Source organism: Rhamphochromis longiceps, linkage group LG3 (genome assembly GCF_057381845.1).
Source record: "Rhamphochromis longiceps isolate RC_006_pf linkage group LG3, R_longiceps_female_GT1.1, whole genome shotgun sequence".
Lineage (NCBI taxonomy): Eukaryota > Metazoa > Chordata > Actinopteri > Cichliformes > Cichlidae > Rhamphochromis > Rhamphochromis longiceps.
Window position 1 is genome coordinate 12,425,808 of NC_140559.1, and position 22,375 is coordinate 12,448,182.

A 22,375-nucleotide genomic window follows, 5' to 3' on the forward strand; every position below is an offset into this window, starting at 1 on the left:
CTGCGGACGGCACAAATCACTGCACCGCGGTCTGTAACCCGTCTGTACCCACTCTGTGTGTCAGGACAGGCCAGTCTGTGGGCGGCTGTGTGTGCTGCCGTGGGCCGGTTAGCTAGAGCGTTTTCCTGTCGGCTTTCTCACCTTTGAACTTTTTAGTTACGCCGGTCTTCGCGCGTGCGCACAAAGAGGATAAGAGTGGGTTTCTTACCGTGGGGCTTCTTTATCCTCCATGAAGACTCCCGCAAACACAGAAAAGCACAGCAAAACACCGACAGCTCTCATAGCGGTGCTTCGTCACGCCACGCCCACTGTGACGTGTTTACTTTCGGTTTCAGGGGAGTTCCCGGGGGATCACGCGTGTGGTGGAATGTGCCTGGGGCAGGAGTTCCAGGTATGCGGGGTGGAGGAAAGGTGGGGCTGATTTAGACTGTAGAGGACTTCTGTGGTGGATTCGTTTCCATAAAGTGGAAACAAAATAAAAGATATAATCACACTGAAGCAGCTCACACGTAGCAAAACACACCTCAAAGATCACGAGTGGTAATATTGTGTCAGATATGAGGGAGTAGAAGCAGGAAGTACCAGAGCATGGTAACATTACATGTAATCCCTCAGAGTCAGTGGACTGAGTTATCCTGTGTGTGGGTTAGTGACTAAAATCCCTCAAACAACGGAACTTCAGGAGAAACAAAGAAGAAGAGGAGCAGAGTGAAGGATGAAGGTCGTCCATCAGACCCAGTGTGTCCTCAGCTTCCTGTTCAGAGACAAACATCACTGATGTCAGCTCTTAGCTGTTCACCTCTGACCTTTATTAATACCTCACAACAATGTCAATGCACAACACCTGGATCAGCTGACTGCTCTGAAACAGACCTGCAGAAACAGAAGGTCAGAGTGGTCACAGCCAGGCTGGTCCTGGATCAGATTCTGTCGGCATATAAACCCGTCTGCATGTGTTTCCAGGCTGATTTCGCTCTGCTGATGGGGGACGACGGCGCCGACGCCAAACACAAGCACTTCAACTACGATAAGATCATGGAGCGGCAGAACCTGAGCAAGAAGAAGAGGAAGAAGCTGATGAAGAAAGAGGAGGAGACCTTCAGGTGAAAAGCCTCCACGCTGGTGAGCAGTGAATATCTGATCTCACATATAATCCAGTGATCCAGCGTTCGTTTCTGGCTCACCGTTAGCCCACAATAGAGTAGAATAGAGTAATCTTTATTGTTTTCATACAGCAACAACAAAAATTATACTCTCTCCTTTTACAAATAGGAAAAAAAGACCTTATTACACTTTATTATTATTATTATCACTGCAAGTTATCCTCCTGCATGTGACATGTGGAGCTAGCTGGTTCTGATTGGTTCTGATTTGTCTGTACGCAACAGGATCATTTTATGTGACATCGTCTGATTGATAAGCAAACGGGTTTTCCTGTTTAGGCTCAGATCCTTTTGATGTTTAGAGGCTCGCAGTGACATGAAACAACCCAAATGTATTAAAGCAAAAGTAAGGAGCCTGTTTTGAAAATGTAAGTAGAAAGTACACTTAAAGTGCTTAAAATAAGGGAGAAAGAATTACTCAGGTACCTGAAAATTCTACTTAAATACAGTAAGAAAGTATTTGCACTTTGTTACTTCCCACCTCTGCAGACCACTAAAATCCACATCTTTGAAATGATGTAATAAAATATGCAGGAGTTTAGCCCTGCTGCCTCTTAGCAAGAAGGTTTGAATCCAGTCTAGGTTCTATATTGGCTCTAAGCGTGAGTGTGAATGATTGGAAACAGTCATGGGAGAGGGGAGACACAGAGAGACACGTTAAGAGGGACATGACGGGCTGGGGAGAACATACTTGATACACGTGTGTTTCATGGAGTGAGGGAACATGTAAGCAAAAAGGGGAGACCAAACACGAAGGCATGACTGGGACCCAGGGAACAAGGAAGTGAGAGACACAGATGTAACAGCGGCACTTCGTCTCCGTTTCACCGCCTTCAGGACTCAGTCCAGCAACAAGCTTTGGAAGCACAAGCAAGACCATGGAACTTTCCTTTCAACAAAGATCTTTAATGAGACTTTATGCCTATCTGACTCCCCACATGTAATTACCATATACCAAAAAGCACATCAGAACTTCACATTTCCATATCTTATGTTTTTACCATAGCGGTATTTTGAAATTATATATTTAACAATAAAAATGTATATTTCTCATTTTACCAGTACCAAGAAACCAGCCTTTAATTGGCTCTTACAACAGATGACACAACAAACTGGAAACACAGGAGAGACCAAAACATCACGAGAGCCTAACACACAAAACAGTAAACAGGGAACAACGAACTCAGAATCACCTCAAGACTAACTAATGAACCTAAAATCATTATACATAACAATCACCAAAACAAAAGAAAGTCAGAGTCCTGGGTCAAATGACCCACACCCATCAGGTTTACTGATTTTTGAGTACCACCCTGAGCTGAAGCGGTTCTGTGGAGGCTTCCCCCGCTACAGAGAGCAAAGAGACACTGAAGAACCGTATGACAATAACCAGAACCCAGGATAAAGAGGTTCAGTGAATGTGGTGTTGAAGGTGTGGAGGTGGATCAGAGTGTCAGAGGAGACTCTGTAGAAGGACAGAGTGCCAGCAGGACAGTCCACATACACTGCTGCTCTGTTAGAGACGGAGGAGGAGGAGGAGGAGAGGTCTGTTCTCCTGTTATTGTGACACACAGAGTACCGATCAGCATCGGAGCACCTCAAACTCCACGACTGACTGTTTGCTCCAAACCTGCCGTCATTGCTGCCTCCTCTCCCTGCGACTCCTCTGTAAGTCACTGAAACGTGAACCTCTCCGCTCCACTCGACCTCCCAGTAACAGCGACCAGTCAGACCATTTGTACACAGCAGCTGAAGCCAGTACTCAAACCTCTCTGGGTGATCAGGATAAGGCTGCTCCTCTGTTACTGCCGTCACTCTTCTGTTGTTGTCGGACAGTTTAAGTTTTCTGTGCACTGAGTTTGTGTCCAGTTTAAGATCACAGGAATCTGATGGAGAGAAGAAGAAACAACAAGACTTCATCTGCTGCCTTATCCACAGACTGATGGAGACAGCTTCACAGTGATTCATCCTCTAGAATCTTTAGTGTGATTTAAACTAGTGTAATGCGTGCTGTCTTATTTTCATAAATCAAAGTGAGCACACACTCACACTTCCTCAGACCAGGTTTCAGCCTCTGCTCTCCACCATGGTCCAGCCTGGAAGAAGAAACATATCTAAATTCATCTTTAAAGCAGAGACAAAGAGACACATGGACATAAAAGAAAGACATGAAAGGCCTTAAAATGCTTCTACTCATTTAAAAGACTTTCAAATTGCAATTCTGCTGTGTGGTACCAACAGCCATGGGTAACCCTGGATCCAACAGAGACGCTGAGACAGGAACATGGAAACTAGTTAGTGGTATGAAAATATATGAAACATCCAGAATATCAATACATGTTTCTGATCCTCTAACATCATGGAAAATCAAGATCAATGAGCTCCTGGCCTCTGCTCTATGGGAGCTTTCTTTCTGTCCGGAGCTTGTGTTAGCACGCCGATGTTACACTTTAACAGGTAGTTCCACTGACACCAGAACAGCACGGAGTAAATGAAAAATTGGAATGATGAAGGGGGAGGCTGAGGTTTCCCGGTTCACCAAGAAACTGGACTGAAGTGCAGGAGATTGGAAAAAAGATTCACAGCTTTTTATTTCAAACAGGCTCAGAGTCAAGTGGTTCAGAGGGCAGGGGGGCTGTTTGAGTTGGCAGAAGAAAACGCAGGAATTTTTCAGGTGATCTCACTGGATAGGAGGGCTGATCTTCTGAGACAGCAGAGAGGAATGTCCACAGGGCGAGGTGAGGAAAGTACAAAGAACCAGGGGAACATGTGACCCATCTAACAAACGAGGTGAATTGCTATTTTGTTGGTGATGGTTTAGATTAGAGCATTTTTGTCAGATAAATACTCCTCCCTGAAGTTGGATTGATTGATGATCAGATTAATGTTTCAGGTGAGATTTACCCACAACAAATATTGTAACTGCTACTGTGTTAAGAGAATACTGCTGTTAAAAAGCACGCTATTTGTTTAAAAGCTTTAAAACTGAATATTACACTTCTCATACAGCAGCACTTTTAAAATATGCATGTAATAAACTAATATATTACATGTAACAATGTGATTAATTGATGACGAGCATTAATACTGAAACTATCATACCTAAGAGTGTTCAGTCTCCAGCGTGGATCATCCAGTAAGCTAGACAGCAGCTTCATGCCTGAGTCTCCTGGATGATTGTAGCTCAGGTCTAGCTCTCTCAAATGGGAGGGGTTGGAGTTCAGAGCTAATACCAGAGAAGTACAACCATCCTGAGTGATCAGACAGCCCGAGAGCCTGAGGGCAAACACAAAGATGTAAAACATAAAGCAAAGAGAATTATGTATATAATTTTATTTTGATACATATCTTTAAGCTTGGTTCCAAAAAAATATGCTTTTATTTTTTCAGAGATACTGATTCACTCTATGGCACATGGATTCTTTACTGAACCATTGTCTCCAGAAGATGTATTGAATCCCACAGATCTATAATACTTGAGGAAGCTGGATTTGAGAGCACTGTAAATACAACATGCTTCTATTACAGTGTAGATTCACTGTTTGCGTGATTTGTTTCAGGGTTGAAAAGTGTAGCAACGGCATGTTTCCAGCATCGTACAAATTAGCATTGCTCTCTAGAAACAGTTTTCCCCTTTGTTTCAGGTGTAAAGGGACAGGAGAAGGGACTAAGACTGAGCTAAGATTTAAAGTTTTAAATGATCAAGGACATCCCTGTTGCTAGCCATTTGTTTAGTTGTGACTCAGCTGACATATTTGTGCTTTTTGTAGCACTTTAAATGTGTTTATCTAAAGTCCGTGATCATGCCTTTTTTATGGTGATGTGTGTTAGTGCTATGGCTTGTGTGTACTCCAGTTTAGCCGTTTTTCTGTTTGTTTTGGTTTCCATGTTGAGGTCCAGCGTACTATATGTATAATCTTTCGGTATCATTAATCTCTGGCTCTCTTCCACAGCATGTCTTTGTCCTATCTTCAATCTATTATGTTAAGTCTTTACCTTACAATATGAAGTGCCTTGAGTCAACTATTGTTGTGATTTGGCACTAAAGTTGAATGAAAAAATAAGTAGCACTGAATATTGTCACATCCCACTACCTGCTAAGGGATGCAAAGGGAGATAGGACTTCTGCTCTGCGACAGCCTGCTAGCTGGCCTAGCAACCCACCGGACTCGCCTGCTACCCCTCCCCGGGCAAGGAGGCGTCGAAAGCGGTGTGCTAGGACAAGGAAGCGGGGCAAGCGTGGAGGTGTCCGAGTCAGGCTTGAGGCTAAGCCAACTCGCCCAGCTATACCATCGATCCTCTTGGCCAACGTACGATCTCTGGACAATAAAATGGACAACATACGACTTCTGAGATCAGTGAATCGCAAAGTAAGTGACTGTTGTGTGCTAGTTTTCACTGAGACATGGCTTAATGACAACATTCCGGACTTGGCCATACAACTGGAGCAGTTAGCATGCTACAGAGCCGACAGGGCTCTCGTAGACGGAGGCAAGACCCGAGGTGGCGGGGTCTGTGTTTACATCCGTGACGAGTGGTGTCATGATGCCACTGTAGTACGCAAACACTGCTCATCACTGGCGGAGTTCATGATCGTGATCCCTTTCTATTTGCCCAGGGAGGTAAGTTCGATCTTGTTGGTCGCTACTTATATACCTCCATCTAGCAACAACAGCGATAGAAATGCGGCGCTGAACAACATATTGGACTTGGTCTACACACAGGAAAATGGAGCATACAAAGCCATCCCCCTCCCCCATATCGGCACCTCTGATCACCTCACTGTTATGCTAATGTCAGCATACAGAGAGTGAAGGTCATCAAACCTGTTATGAAAGAGGTAAGAGTGTGGCCACAGGAGGCCACCTCTGCTCTTCAAGACTGCTTTGGGTCAACTGATTGGGACATATTCAAGGAAGCAGCCACCTACAGTAACATCATAGACATCGAGGAGTACACAGATACGGTGAGCTCATACATCACCAAATGCATTGATGATGTAACACAAGTGAAAAGTATTACAACTCGAGCCAACCGGAAGCCATGGCTAACAGGAGATGTCCACAGGCTGCTGAAGGCCAGAGACAAGGCCTTCAGAGCTGGGGATGAAATAGGCCTGAGAACAGCGAGAGCCAACCTGTACCGTGGCATCAGGAAAGCGAAACAGGACTACACACACAAGATAACCTCCCACTTCAATGATAGCAAGGACGCAAGAAGCCTATGGCAGTGCATCCAGGCTATTACAGACTACAAGCCTGTAGCGCGTAGCTGTGAGAGCGACACCACTCTGCTCAACAACCTGAACAGCTTCTTTGCACGATTTGAAGCACAGAACAACACACGCCCACAGAAAACACCACCACCTCCACACGACCAGCCTCTGTGCCCGTCTGCTGCCAGCGTGAAGAGGACACTCATCACCATCAATGCCCGGAAAGCAGCGGGTCCAGATAACATCCCTGGTAGTGTGCTGAAAGACTGTGCAGAGGAGCTGAAGAATGTCTTCACAGACATCTTTAACACCTCCCTGAGGCAAGCCACTGTCCCATCATGCTTCAAGACTGCCACCATCATACCTGTGCCAAAGAAACCATCCCCAGCCTGTTTCAATGACTACCGCCCCGTGGCACTGACACCCATTATTATGAAGTGCTTTGAATGACTAGTCATGTCACACATCAAATCCACCCTACCTCCCACCCTGGACCCATACCAGTTCGCATACAGAGCGAAACGATCTACAGAGGATGCAATCTGCTCTGCCCTCCACACAGCCCTAACTCATCTGGACAAGAAAGACTCATATGTGAGAATGCTGTTCATAGACTTTAGCTCAGCATTCAACACCATAATACCACAACAACTCATCTGCAAACTGGACAGACTGGGCCTCAGCACCTCCCTCTGCAACTGGCTGCTGGATTTCCTCAGCCAGAGGCCTCAAGCGGTGCGTGTGGGCAATAAGGTCTCAAACAGCATCACCCTGAGCACGGGGGCTCCACAAGGCTGTGTGCTCAGTCCTCTGCTCTTCACCCTGATGACACATGACTGCACACCAACCTACAGCTCCAACCACTTTGTGAAGTTTGCGGACGACACAACGCTAGTGGGGCTCATCACTGAGGGCGATGAGATCCACTACAGGAGGGAGGTTGAGCTCCTGACCACGTGGTGCAGAGACAACAACCTCCTGCTAAATGTTAGTAAGACCAAGAAGATTATTGTCAACTTCCAGAGAGGCCACACCTGTCACCCCCCATTGACCATCGATGGCGCTGCGGTGGAGAGGGTGAGCAGCACCAAGTTCCTGGGGGTGCACATCAGTGAGGACCTCTCCTGGACCACCAACACAGCATCACTGGCCAAGAAAGCACAACAGCGCCTCTACTTCCTGCGCAAACTCAAGCGGGCAAGTGCTTCACCACCCATCCTGACTACATTCTACAGAGGAACTATTGAAAGTATCCTCTCCAGCTGCATCACTGTGTGGGGCGGTAGCTGCACTGACTATAACAGGAAAGCTCTACAACGCATTGTGAGAACAGCTGAGAGGATAGTTGGTGTACCACTCCCCTCCCTGCAAGACATTTACACCACTCGCCTCACCCGCAAAGCCATCACAATTGTCAACGATGCAACCCACATGAACACTGTCTGTTCAGCCTCCTGCCCTCTGGAAAGAGATACAGAAGTCTCCGCTCCCGCACTACCAGGCTCACCAACAGCTTCATCCACCAGGCTGTGAGACTGCTGAACTCTCTTCCCTCCCGGCTCCCAGCCAGCAGAATCACCAGATTGGCAGAAGTATAGGAAGACAGACTGGACTCTACCCCTCCCACCCCCACCCCCCATTCACGCACACTCTCCAACAAGGAAACACTCTCTGAACCAAGAACTGGAAAACATTCCTGACTGGAAGCAACTACCTCTGCATTGCAATTGCACACACCTGCTGCTATATATTTTTAGTATTTCTTTTAGCACTATTTATATTATTATATTACTATTACTGCTGCTATAGTCTTATGCTGCATTAAAACAAAATACCCCTATCAACCACAACCTGGGACTACCTCAAGTAGACTAGTATACTATTTTCCAGGGAACACTGTTGGAACACTTTATTTTATTTATTTTTTGTCTATCCTGTTACCTATTTAATATTACCTTATTGTTAGGGCTGTTTTTGTTGTGCATCTGCACTTTATTGTTGTCAATGTCTACGCATGGGACAGTGTGAAACGTAATTTCAATTCCTTTGTATGGCAAGTACATTTGAAGAAATTAACAAATAAAGTTTTCTATTCTATTCTATTCTCACCAGAGCCAGGCATATCATAAAAGGCTCCTCACACTTTGGCCGTAAACACTTCCTGTTGCTATCAACAGTCACTGACCCACTAAGTCCTTTTTGACAACCTTGACATTACAGTGCACTTTATACAATTCTGTTTAACAGGTTCTCATTTTATATGGTTAGTTATATATACACAAGGGCGTAGATTTGGTTTTGGCATTGGTGGGGACTAGGGCTGGGCGATATATCGAGTTTTTTTAAAAATATCGATATATTTTCATACGAGATATAAGATGTGACAATATCGTTTATATCAATATAGTCTATGTTACGTTATAATTATACTTGTGGAGCCGCAGGTTTGCCTCTCTTTCGTCCAGTTTTGTCTCTACGCAATGTTACTCGGCCTCGCCTCTCCTTCACTGAACACAACTCCCCCTCCCCCATAGCTTCACCTGCAGGCAATGACAAGATGAAAGCGGAAAATCTCCGTTAGCGAGTTACCGCGGATCGCCCCGTGCGTGGGGCTGGACGGCGTCAACGTGTTAGCGAGCTAACCGCGCTAACGACATGCAGCCCGGAGGGGCTGCACGGCCTAAAATCCTTTCATTTTCTCAAAAATCGACAGCGCGCCTTATGTATGAATTCTGGTTGTGCTTACTGACCGCGAACCGATTTTATGTGGTACACAGCGCTCAGCAATCTGTCAAAAAATGTTTTAATATGACTTTGCTAAGCTACGGAGCTGCACCGCTTGATGGATTGTCGGAGGATTACGGCTACCGGGGAGGAGCCTCGTGGAGTGATACGTACTGTGCTTCAACGTAATATTACCGTACTGTATGTGTATAAGGACCACAAATGGCACCTGTTCAGAGACGTGGTGCAGCTGTGAAATCTGTCTCTTTGTTATTACGCTCAGCGTCTATTAGTTTACATTTTGACTGGACAATTGTGAGCTTTTTGTCATGCACAAAAACAACATTGTTTTCTTTTATTTATGGACCATGATTGTTTAATAAATGCTGATAATTTATTTTTGAGTAATTTCTTCATGTACATCTACGCTGTATGTAAATAAAAGTGCCCGTGTGACATCTGGGACACAGTGCGACTAAGAACTCTCTTTTTGTTATTAACTTATGGCTTTAAAAAAAATATCGAGATATATATCTTATATCGCCATCCAGCTAAAAAATATCGAGATATGAATTTTGGGTCATATCGCCCAGCCCTAGTGGGGACGGATGATTCAACCACCAAACCATGCCCTATTTCTTATTTTTTTCCTTTTTGTCTTTGCTTCTTGATTAAAAGAAAGAAATATACTTGCCTACATATGCTATTCTGCATGCTTTTAAACCATTTAAAATTACAATTAATAGTTTTATATGTGAATTATATAATTTTAAATTACTATTAAACAAGTGACTGACTAAAGTATTTTAGGCTTTAGTTTACTTAAGCCATAATCCATATAAATCTGGTATCATACAAACATAAAAATAGCTTCAAATACAGTCATGACAATAACAGAATATGACTTTAAGGACTTAACAACATTACTTCAGTTACACCAACATCTCTTATACATTAGCACTAAGGGAACACTGAATGACCTGGTGGTTTTTCTACATAAAACTAATCTAAGATTACCACAAAGTAGAGATGGCACGATACCACTTTTTTATGTCCGATACCGATACCGATATCATAAATTTGGATATCTGCCGATACCGATATGAATCCGATATAGTGTTTTTTAATAAACAAAACTGTTTTTTAAAATATCTTGCTGCATTTTGCAAGTCTGCAAGTTCATACTCAAGTTTAAAACAACAACAACTACACTAAAGCTATTCTGTTATATCTGTATACAAAAAAGATATTTCATAGTTCAGCAATACTGATCAATGTAATAAACTTAGACCTACACCATCCTCCCTATTCTGGTATTTTAAAGCGTACTTAGCGTAAATATTAAGCAACCTAACTAATAGGGTTCCAACTCCCAGCAACAACAAAAATAAATAAATAAAAAAATAGGGACCCACCCCTCACGCGCCACCTCATGATGCTTAATAGACGTAATCAACCTTAATTTGATGCAGTGTGAAAAAAAATGCACAGAAATCAATTATTTTTCAAGAAATATTAAATAGATTCAACATCTTTATTCAACAGAATTGCAGACTGCACAGATGGTACCTTCCCAAAGGAAAAAGTACTATAGCTTACTAGGGTATATATATTAGACTTAATAGTCACTATATACAGTAATTGACTTCTATTCATTTTACATCAAATTAAAACTTTGGGTGTCAGATAATTATTTATTAAAAGCTCGACATTTTAAATGAGAATAAGAAAGAAAAGTATGTCTTTGTGCCCCCTTTTCCCTGTTCATGCCCTATCGGCCCCCCTGGCTAAACTTTGCTAGATCCGCCCCTGCACAGTTACCAGCCGTCAGCTACGTAGAAAAAGATCCTGGAGTAGAAAGTAATATTAAATAAATTCTAACAACAGCTTATCAAGCTTAAACGTGCTGCTGTTGTTCAGCCGCTGGTTTCCTCTTTCTGGTGCAAAGTGGGCCAAAAGCAAACCAGAGAGACGGACTCGCGACAGAAAAGCCGATCAGCTGATCGTTAAGCAGTTTCATGATTGAAGTAGCAGCCGGAGAGCGAGAGGCAGTCGCTCGTTAAGCTTAATGTGGGAATACTTTACAAACATTCAGAGATGGACTTACACACTTGCTTTACTTCTCTCGGGGATAACTTTGTCGGAGATGAAATGCCGGGTTGCTAGCAAAGCTCCACATGCTATCCAGACCACCGACAGGTCCCGCATGCCACAGCCGCTCTATCACGTGATGCATACTGCTCCGACGTGCTAACGTTCTGAGGCGAGTTACGGCGTGTTGCAAGTTTTGTGAGGTGCTTTCATGATATTTAATGGATCGGATTACATTTTTTATTTTTCTCCGATATCCGATCCAGTAATTTAGGTCAGTATCGGACCGATACCGATACGTAATATCGGATCGGTCCATCTCTACCACAAAGTGAAAGATCTGTCAGCAAAATTATGCAACATTTTAGGCACATTATTGACCCAATCAGTTCAGTGAGCTGGGATTGTTTATTCTAAACATGAACTACTGTTACAGCAACAGACATGGACTACTGGTGCCCCCACACAAAAACTCAATGTACACTATGTGAAGGAGCCAAACACATGCCTTCTCCTCTCGTTAATCTATAGCACCAAATCATCAGTCAGTCACCTGTGACCTCGCCTCTTCACCTCTGAGCTACAACATGGCAGAGCTGCCTCTGTCACCTGATAAATAACAGTGAGACATTCCACATACATGCAGTCACACATGTGCTTCAAATACAACAATGAACCAACAGGTCATCATCCAATTCCACCTGGGATCTTGTGTCACCATTGCTCTCTGAGCTTTGTGTTGGTTCTGTCACCTGACAAATAGGACATACATGACAATAAGAATAAAATGTGGAGCTGCTTCAGTGTTTCTGTCACTTTGTGCAGATCTTGACTTGTCAGTAATGTTTGTAGGCTGAGTGCATTTTTAAAACAATTTGTGCAAACTGCACTACAAGGTGGAATATTTGCAAAATCGTGACTACCTCATGACATTTTGTCTCAAAAATTAACCCTATGAATATGTCAGTGCCATTAGGATGAAATTATTGTGTCACCAACATTTTAACGTTAGACATATAATTCTAACAGCCTCTGTAAACTAATATCCTGGCTGCTCAAAGCTGCTGTTTTCTCTGACAGTTTCAATCAAAATTAGAAATGCTGCTCTGAGACTGAGAGAACTAATAGTGCTGCCTGTTGTGCAGTTTACAAAACACGTTATTCATGGTTACATACAAATTTAGACTGATGTGGGCCAAAGCCTAGCATAGCCTGTAAAGTTATTATGACGGACACATTTTATGTGTTAACTTGGCTTTAAGTGACTGACAGGTTTCTTTGAAAAATACTTTCTTATATCCAGGTTCTTCCTTCTTGCTGCCATCCTCCTCCTTTCAGGTCCTCACAGCGCAGGCTTGCCGCTGCTAAAACTAAACAGAGCTCCCCGAAAGCCATAGCCAATCACATTTGCCATAATTGTCACATGACGTAGGACTCCAGTAGAGAACTTTCTGCACCGCTGGGTGAATGAGACGTTGACAGATCGTTTTTTTTTCCTCTATCGGGTTTGTTTTTCTTCACTTGAAGAGATCAAATTATTGGTGGGGACAATTCAATAATGTCTGGATATTGGTGGGGACATGTCCCTTTCGTCCATGCCAAATCTACGCCCTTCTATATACATATATTTTAGTCATCTTGTGTGATTGTGACTTTTTAAATGCACCTGATAGTGGAGCAAATTTCCTGATTTAATTGTAAGTTCTACATCAATGACAATAAAGGCACATTACTTTTTTGGTAGTAAAATGAAAATATTATTTAACATATTTGCAATAATTAGTGGATATCTGTATTTGTACCTTGCATCTATACATTGTATGAATGTGCCTTGTTGGCATGCCCAAAATGCAAACCGCAAAGGTTCATAATTCTGCACCACAAACCAATGATTGACATCAATGTGGCTATGAATTTTATATGCCATTTATCTAAATACACAAATAAAAGAGGGCTTATTATGGCTGCATCATCAAATACCACTTAAGTAGTTAATTAATGTGTATATAAAGCTACATATCAAGAAAATCATCTGCTGGTCATCCACTAAAGATAAGCCAAACCCTAACCTCAGAGCCTCCAGTGTACAGTGTAGACTCTCCAATCCCACAGACAGCAGCTTCACTCCAGAATCCCACAGGTCATTGTTACTCAGGTCCAGTTCTCTTAGATTAGTCGACCGTGAGCTGATGACTGATAACATAGCTCCACAACTTCTTTCCGACAGATTGCAGCCACTTAGCCTGGAGAACAGATAAAGACACACAGTGAAACAGATTCTATGATAGACAGTGTAAAACGCTGTTAGGTTATTTCAGTTAAAGTTTTCATGAGGAAAAAAAAGATGGTAGTTGAGTAGTGGTTTTATGTTGCTTTTTCACAGGATAATCTCAGCTATAATTCAAATATTAAACTTAAAGTAAGCTTTATACTAAATCTAAAGCCATAATTAATGTTAGCATGTAGTTATATGAAGATCTGCTGACTGAGAATTACTAGTTGATAACAGCCCTGTGTCAGTTATTCGTGCACTCACAGAGCTCTGTGGGAGGCTTTTACAACTGGCAACAGCCTCAGAAGAGCCTCCTCTGAAGCAGAGTATTTCTTCAGGTCAAACACATCCAGATCTTTTTCTGATGACAGTAAGATGAAGACCAGAGCTGACCACTGAGCAGGAGACAGTTTATCTGTGGAGAGACTTCCTGAACTCAGGGACTGTTGGATCTCCTCCACCAGAGAACAATCATTTAGCTCATTCAGACAGTGGAACAGATTGATGCATCTGTCCGGAGACAGATTCTCACTGAGCTTCTTCTTGATGTATTGGACTGTTTTCTGATTGGTCTTTGTGCCACTGTCTTTCTTCATTAGAAGGTCCTGCAGTTTATCCTGATTGGTCTGCAGTGATAGACCCAGGAGGAAGCGAAGGAATAAGTCCAGGTGTCCATTTGGACTCTGCAAGGCCCTGTCAATGGAAATCATGTGGATCTTCTTTGAAGATGTCTTCCTTAAAAGCAGTCGAAGGTTTTTCAGTGATGGTTGTGGTAAAGGCATGACATTTATTTTGCTGTTACTAAGTGACATCCTTACATAAAGAGCAGCCAGAAACTCCTGAACACTCAGATGGACAAAGCTGAACATCCCGTCTTTCCCTTTCCTTCCTCGCTCTTCTTTGAAGATCTCTGTGAACACTCCTGAGCATACCGAGGCTTCACTAACATCAGTGCTGCTCTCTCTCAGATCTTTTTCATAGAAGATCAGGTTGCCCTTGTCCAGTTGCTGAAAGGCCAGTTTTGCTAATGACTTAATGTATTCAATGCTTTTCTGTGGGCCATACTTTTCTTTTGTCCGATCAATCTGAAACACCAGGAACTCTGCGTACATCTCAGTCAGGGTCTTGGGCAGCTGTCCTCCTCTTGTTTTCAGCACATCTTCTAGAACTGTAGCATTGATCCAGCAGAAGACTGGGATATGGCACATGATGTGGAGGCTTCCTGTTGTCTTGATGTGGGAGATGATTTTGTCAGCTTGCTCCTTACCTTTGAATCTCTTCCTGAAGTACTCATCTTTTTGTGGGTCAGTGAACCCTCTGACCTCTGTTGTACTGCTGATAAACTCTCGAGGGATCTGATTGGCTGCTGCAGGCCGTGTGGTTATCCAGATGCGAGCAGACCGTAGCAATTTTCCATTGATGAGTTTTTTCAACAAGACATCTGTTTTAGTTGACTTTGTTACATCGACAGAGCGAATATCTTCAGAATGAAAGTCGAGATGAAGGCGGCTCTCATCCAGCCCATCAAGCACAAACAGAAGTTTGAATTTACTTTTGTCATAGTTGGTAATTCCCGATGACTGAATATCTTTAAAGATGTAATTAAGAGCCTCCTCTGTGATGCCTACAGTTTCTGGGATACATTCATGAATGAGCTCTGCCAAACTGAATTTTTTTCCCTTCAGTGGATTCAGCTGACGGAAGGTGAAGGGGAAAACCAGATGCACATCTTGATTGGATCTTTGTTCAGCCCAGTCCAACACAAACTTGTGAACAAGGAATGTTTTTCCAATTCCTGCGATTCCATTGGTCATCACTGTTTTAATGGGTCTGTATTCTCCAGAAGGATGTTTGAATATGTCTGTGGGTTTAACGGCTTTCTCTGTTTCTTCCGGCTTCCATGCCTTTTCAATCTGCCGGACCTCATGCTGTATGTTGATATGTATGTCATACCCAGCTGTGATGTATAGTTCTGTGTAGATATCAGCCAGACGCTGTTTATCTTCTGCCCACCCTTCTTGTGCACACATAAACTTGTCCTGGAAGTTTGATCGAAGCATCTGTTGGTAATGCGTGATGGGTTGAGGCTCTGGTACTGGAACCATCACATCTGTGTCAAACAGGGTGATAAACATATTGTGTGTAACTCATATTGCTGTCATGTCATTCTCTAAAATGCCACACTACGACTGTACGACTGGACATGTATTGGCTATCTGCAGCTGACCATTTTTTCTGGAGTGATTTTATGCACGTCTATTAGCTGTCTGCATCTTTTGAACTCAAATGAGTAAATGTGAACGGTAGGAATCTCGCTTGATCATCATGAACTTGAGGGATCACAATGTCTAGCGAGCCATTGTCATTATCAGCTGCTTGGTGAACTGGAGAAAGAAAAGGACAACCCCTGAAAATGGGAAGCATTTAGCACAGGCGTATGGCACTCCAGACCTCGAGGGCTGGTGTCCTGCAGGTGTTGGATGTATCCTTGATTCAACACAGCTGATTTAATTAGCTTGAAGTTCTCCATAGGCCTACTGATGAATTAATCATTTGATTGACCCAGGGTGTTATCTAAAACCTGCAGGACACTGGCCCTTGAGGCCTGGAGTTCAACACCCCTGATTTAGCATGTGATGGCCATAGAGCATATCCTCCCTCTCTGATCTTTTAATAGTTTTGGTTTTTGCTGTTCCTTGCCATTGCTAGCATGAGATGGTAACTGCAATCCATTCAGGATGCACAGGGAATCTGGCCTGTCGCATATCAGTACATGTAGACAGGTTTGCTGTGTCTGCCAGGACATTTTCAAGAATGTGATGGAGATCACAGGAGAGAAGCTATCGTTAAAGAACTGAACTAACTGAGGCTGTAATAGTATACTGTAGTAACCTAAATAATTATAAGGATAATAGGAACACTGAAAAAAAAATTTTTTAAGTAAACTCTGAGGATACCAGGTCTAGAGCTGTGCACCTCAAAGGGCTAACACAGGAATTTTGTATAAGTTCCTTTACAGTGGAGTTCAACATTATAAGTGACTATAAAACAACCAAGAATTATGGGTAAAACCAGGTGACAGTTCAATGTCATGCTCACAGTTACTTCACATTGAGATATTTGGAGTAAAGAAGCCTGGAATGTATGGAAAACAAAGCAGTGACTTACCTTCAGTCTGAGGAAGAGGAGCCTGAGAGGTCAAATCACTGACATTCACTGACAAACAGATGTTGAAAGTGTTAAAGCTCTATGTAACTTTCTCAGACTGACTTCCTGTTTGTCCCTTGCTGTGACTCACCTTCGGGTCTGGGCCTGATAACAGACAAACCGAGCAGCAGGTCATTCCTGCCGATCCTCTTTAAAACCCTTCTGGTCACCTCAACAGCTCCAGAAAGTCTGTAGGTCTGCACCATCAAGTCCACGGTGTCCCACCTGCTTGTTGTCTCCAGTCGGCTCTTCTTGATGGTCATGGGGCCTTGAATGACGTCGGTCTGCTGTAGGAACCACTTGAATTTATTAAACTCTTCATCTCCCAGATCTTCCAGAGTGTTTAGAAGGTCCTCCGACATCATCACAGCTGAAGGAAGATAGATTAGCTGTTAAGTTAAGCAAGCAAGTACGGAATAGCCAGACAGATCTGACTTTTCCGCCCTTCTATATATTATTAGTAAAAAACTAATACTTAAAATGTTAAAATTATAACTCTGTAATTGACATAATTTCTGGTTGTAATAGAGCAGGGGTGCCCAATCCCGGTCCTCGAGAGCTACCGTCCTGCAGCTTTTAGATGCATCCCTACTCCAACACAGCTGAATCAAATGGTTTGATCTCTTCAGCATGCCATCATGTTTGGCAAAGGCCTGATAACAAGCCATTCATTTGATTCAGGTGTGTGGGAACAAGGATGCATCTAAAAGCTGCAGGACGGTAGCTCTCGAGGACCGGGATTGGGCACCCCTGTAACATCACCCCTGAGTGATGTTAACAATCATAATAACAATGACTATTGTTGCATGGCCCAGTGGAGCCACAGTTATGTTGAGCTAAGTACAATACTTAATTCTTGATGTTGGTGTTCTGTATTGTTCACTGGTACTGTATTTATGTTTTAATATCTATATGTTTTCTGTCATGGTCTGTGTGCAGGCATGCTGGAAGAGAACCCAAGTGCAGGACTTATGGAGGCAAAAGTGAACTTAACAGAACCACAGCTTTATTGCTGGCCGAAATACAAAACTGAAATAACATAAGAACAGAACAAACAGGCAGAAATGATGGTATGATGCGGCAACAAGCACCAAAGGACACGCACTATAAATACACAGACAGGAATGGGCAGTGGCGGTCCCAGCCTGTTTGGCGCCCTGGGCGAACACTCCCTCTGGCGCCCCCCTCCCCCTATTTGGAAGCAGCAGGCCCCTCCCCTTTCGACGGGTTGTGTGTGTGAGACTTTAAATCATCCATCCATCCGCTTCCTCTCATCCTTTTCAGGGTCGCGGGGGGCACTGGAGCCTATCCCAGCAGTCATAGGGCGAGAGGCGGGGTACACCCTGGACAGGTCGCCAGTCTGTCGCAGGGCCAACACACAGGGACAGACAACCATTCACACTCACATTCACACCTAGTGACAATTTGGATTATCCAATTAACCTATCCCCACAAGCTGCATGTCTTTGGACGGTGGGAGGAAGCCGGAGTACCCAGAGAGAACCCACGCAAACACGGGGAGAACATGCAAACTCCACACAGAAAGACCCCGGCCTGATGGTGGAATTGAACTCAGGACCTTCTTGCTGTGCGGCAACAGTGCTAACCACCGTGCCACCGTGCTGCCCTTTAAATCATCAAACTGTAAATTTTAAATTGTTATTGATCCCTTTACCCCTGGTCATAAGGTGTATATTTATTTTCTTACTCTTCTTATATATATTGTTTGTTTACTTGCACTGCTGTAACTGGAGCCTCGTCGTCTCCTCTCTCTATATACTGGACTGTCTGTAGCGGAGATGACAATAAAGTTTACTTTGACTTCAGCAGCGAGCAGGCGCACCGAGGGCTCTCGCGCTCACTTTTCGCATATAGAATTTCGAAAAACATCTGTGCAAATCATAAGTCTGTATCATGATGTCTGATGTTTCCGTGTTTGTTGGTTTGTTTTTATTTTGCAAGTTGGTTATTAGATGTCGCTCCAGCTGGTCAGAAAATCCCCCGCCGCCCCGCCCTCTCCTCCCTGGGCGCACCTCGCAAACGGAGGGTGCCCTTACTCCCAGCAAATGGGCGATAGAAAACCGATCGGTGCCTATGCCATTCCCCATATGCGCTGGCTGACGTCGGGGCAGCATGAGTTAGAGCATTTTTTTTTTTTTTTTGCCGATGTCCGTGATGCTGCCCCGCACCACGATGTCGCCCCTGCTACTGGGAACGGGGGAGAACGAGGAACAGGTGAAATAACAGCTGGAACCAATTGGGCAAATTGAGACCAGGTGCAGAAAACAATACACCAACAGAAGACACAGACTTTGAAAATGGAAAAACAGGAAATCCGTAGACAAATCACAGAGGCACAGAACTAAACTTATATTAAACACTACAGATAACAAATTACAATAACAATACACTCAGTCACTGACCCAGGACCGTGACTGTTTTGCTGTATAAATAAAGTTAGCTTGGCTTTATTCAATTCAATTCAACTTTATTTATATTGCCCCAATTTACAACAACAGTTCTCTCAGTAAAATAAACCTTACAGTAACAAACACAGTATATTAGCACAGTCTGTAGAATAGTTTATTAGCAAAATAGTTCAATAGCATCAATCTAACTCAGATTCGCCAATTCTCTGTCGAATAATAGATTTTAATCTGAAACAACTTCATGGTTGAAAAATACAATATGAAAAAACCAACAGGGTGTTCTAGACCTTTTAAAGCTAATGTTGCTCACTGTAAGCTAATCATGTCACCATAAATACAGCATCAATAATAATGTAATCACCTTTAAATATAAACGGTTCTAAGTGTATATATATGATTAATTTATTGAGTGTGTATATATATATATATATATATATATATATATATATATATATATATATATATATATATATATATATATATATATATATATATATATATATATATACACACACACACACACACACACACACACACACACATACACACACACTGATAAATAGAACAGAGGACTTCTCCCTTTCACTGTGCTGCTCTGAGGTTACAGCTGAAGGGAACTTTCTGGACTTGTGAAATTTCCTGTTTATTCTCATATTTCTTTACAGTAAATCTCAGGAAGTGTGTTTAATTCCCCATAAAAGCAGATAAATCAGATAAAAAGTGGTACACGAGTCGGTGATCGTTCATGTATGACTGTGGCAGAAAATAACCAAGAAGTCCCTCTGTTTGTTCAGACAGCACTGACCCTGTAAAACTCAAACACTGATACTACAAATTAGTAACTACTGCTACTACCTAGAATAAGCTGTCGTCAAGTCAGTTAAAGCTGTGAGCAGAAGGTGGGAATGTGTTTCAGACTTACAGAAACAGGAGCGCTGATGATACTTTGGAGGGTTTCTGATCCGAGCAGCTGTGAAAGACGGCAGGAAGAGGAAGATTGAGTAATATGAGGCAAGTATGAAATGTGGTCACACCTCTGCTGACTATTACACGTGAAGCTTTAAAACAGTCCTGACGTCTCAAAGCACATCAGGACTTTAACAGGCTTAATTTTTCAGTGTGAACACGAACAGAGGAAAAGAGCAGGACTTTCTGTCCTAAACCATAAGAACATAATCTGACTCGTATGTGAGGGTTTGCTGCCCCCTTGAGGACAGCAGTGTGAAAATTCAGAAATCAGCATTTTAATCTGCTGTTTAAAATACTGCGTAGTCTGAAGCAGAAAACAAACAAACAGCAAAAACATGCTCACCAGCGTGGAACTCCATAATTAACCTAAAACTGGTCAATGATAGCCCATAATTATTTAAGACAGCTGACTGAAAAGGTAGTCTGTCAGGTCCTTTTTGATCCCTGGGTCATCTGCAGGAATCACACTGTGATCCACATCCAGTTTAGGCCATTCCTCCTCTTCTTGTAGGGAAATTCTGGACTATTTAACCATCCCCACATTTGAGGAAACCTTTCATACTTATGGATGGATCATCTCTGCAAGGTTCTCCTTGGAGGAAACATCTCTCCACTGATTCACATCTGTTGCTTCTCGAATGACAGAAATTCTGTTTGCAGCAAAGATACTAAATGTTCGGTTTTCATTGGAGATGCATTGTATTATATTAGTCCAGAAAAATGATTTGTCCAACCTTATCTGCAACTCTTTTTGCAGAAGCATGTTCACTGGAACTGCAAGAGCTGCAGCAGTGAATTCCAGCCTGGGAATTGTAGTTTTCTTAAGGGGAGCAACCCTAGCTTTTCCCAGGATAAAGTCAACGTGTGATGTTATTCTTTTTCAGTTTTAAATATGACACTGTTCCATAACTATCTTGACTTGCATCAGAAGAATGATGAAGTTGTGCCTTATCTGGTCTTCCATAGAAACTCAGTTTAATGCAGCGTTTCACTTTTAAATCAGCTGGAGATCTTCCAGATGATGTAGGGAGACAAGATTCCCAAAGGTCCATACAATGAGCTGACCACAGACTAAATGCGCCTTCTGGTTGGTGGATTGTCCTGCACAAAGGTGAACTCATCTGTTTCTATGCACCACTCTAAACCCACTGCTCTCTCACTTGGAAGTTGATCTGTGTCCAAATCCAGATCCTTGATTTTCTTTGCCCTCCTTTCCTGTGGGATTGACATGAGCACTGTGCGACTATTGCTGATCCATTAGTACAAATATCAGTCAGGCTCTCCACCATATGTACTTTTTCTTCTTATGAAGCAATAGATTGTAAACACTCATAAACATAAAAAATATTTTTGACTCTATTCACCACTTCAGCTGGAAACTGTTGTGCATTATCATTTGCAGTTCTCTGCAGAGCATAATTTGGACAGTTTGGTGAAGATACTCCTCCCAAATTAAAAAAAGAAAAGAAAAAAAAAGCACTTTCATCCTATACTCTTGTGCAGGCCTTGTAGTGTCACCATGTTGCCACCACAGGAAAGAGACACTTGACATGTTTCTCTAATATGTAAACTTGGTGAAGCATGGCATCGGTCAGCCATTAGTGCAACAGGCTCTTGTCTAAATTGGATGAGAACTCGTACGATCTGCAGACACAAATTCAGCATATCCTTCCAGCATGTTGTTTACACAAGCGGTGTATTCGTCTTCATAGCGAGCATCCTTTTCAGGCTCTAGAGGCACTGCTTTTCAAATCAATTTACACAGTGTCAAATCATAACAACAGTTGCCTCACAGCGCTTTATGTTGTAGACCCTACAATAACACATACAGAGAAAATCCCAACAATCATATGACCCCCTATGAGCAGCACTTTGGCGACAGTCGGAAGGAAAAACTCCCTTTTAACAGGAAGAAACCCCCAGCAGTACCATAGCCAGGTGACGAAGGCTGTCACAATTCGTCGACTCCTTCAAATGTGGCGACAAATGCGTCTGTCATTTCAATTTGAAGGGTGGGTCGTGTGTATCCTTTGTAGCCCACCATATCCCAGAATTCATAGCGCGGCTCTGCCAATTCCAGTTTCCAGCAATGGCGGCAGCTATGGAGGTGGTAGACACAGCGGTCGAGGACAACTACATTTTTAAATGTAAGTTAAGACGTTGATTTTTAAGTTAATAAGGCAGTTCAATGGAAGTAATTTTTACAGTCGTTAAACTTATGACATGTACATAGGTCACGTAGACGTACAGTTCTGCTCATTTTTAACATTAAAAGGTTAGTTAATATTACTCAGTGTCACAATAT

At 42.8% G+C, this 22,375-nt stretch overlaps 2 protein-coding genes and 1 long non-coding RNA gene across 4 annotated transcripts in view; 1 reads left to right on the forward strand and 2 right to left on the reverse strand.

Moving 5' to 3' along the window:
- LOC146672933 (uncharacterized) overlaps window positions 1-328 on the reverse strand; it is a 405,352-nt gene extending 405,024 nt beyond the window's left edge. For both annotated transcript variants that reach the window (XM_085401516.1, XM_085401517.1), the window contains exon 1: window positions 209-328. In XM_085401516.1, the coding sequence (XP_085257642.1) occupies window positions 209-282 (74 nt within the window). In that variant the 5' untranslated portion in view covers window positions 283-328. The remainder of the gene's footprint in view (window positions 1-208) is intronic.
- Window positions 311-17,874, forward strand: LOC146672963 (uncharacterized). Its single transcript, XR_014910432.1, has 3 exons — window positions 311-391; window positions 964-1,122; window positions 17,612-17,874. It is a non-coding gene; the product is annotated as an uncharacterized LOC146672963 (long non-coding RNA).
- LOC146672964 (NACHT, LRR and PYD domains-containing protein 3-like) lies at window positions 2,130-20,076 on the reverse strand. Its single transcript, XM_085401648.1, has 8 exons — window positions 20,024-20,076; window positions 16,764-17,042; window positions 16,634-16,681; window positions 13,730-15,575; window positions 13,263-13,436; window positions 4,266-4,439; window positions 3,213-3,259; window positions 2,130-3,049 (listed from the first exon to the last, which is right to left on the reverse strand). The coding sequence occupies exons 2-8, from the start codon at window positions 17,035-17,037 to the stop codon at window positions 2,511-2,513; spliced, it is 3,102 nt and encodes a 1,033-aa protein (XP_085257774.1). The 5' UTR covers window positions 17,038-17,042; window positions 20,024-20,076; the 3' UTR covers window positions 2,130-2,510.
- Between the last annotated feature and the right edge of the window lie 2,299 nt (window positions 20,077-22,375).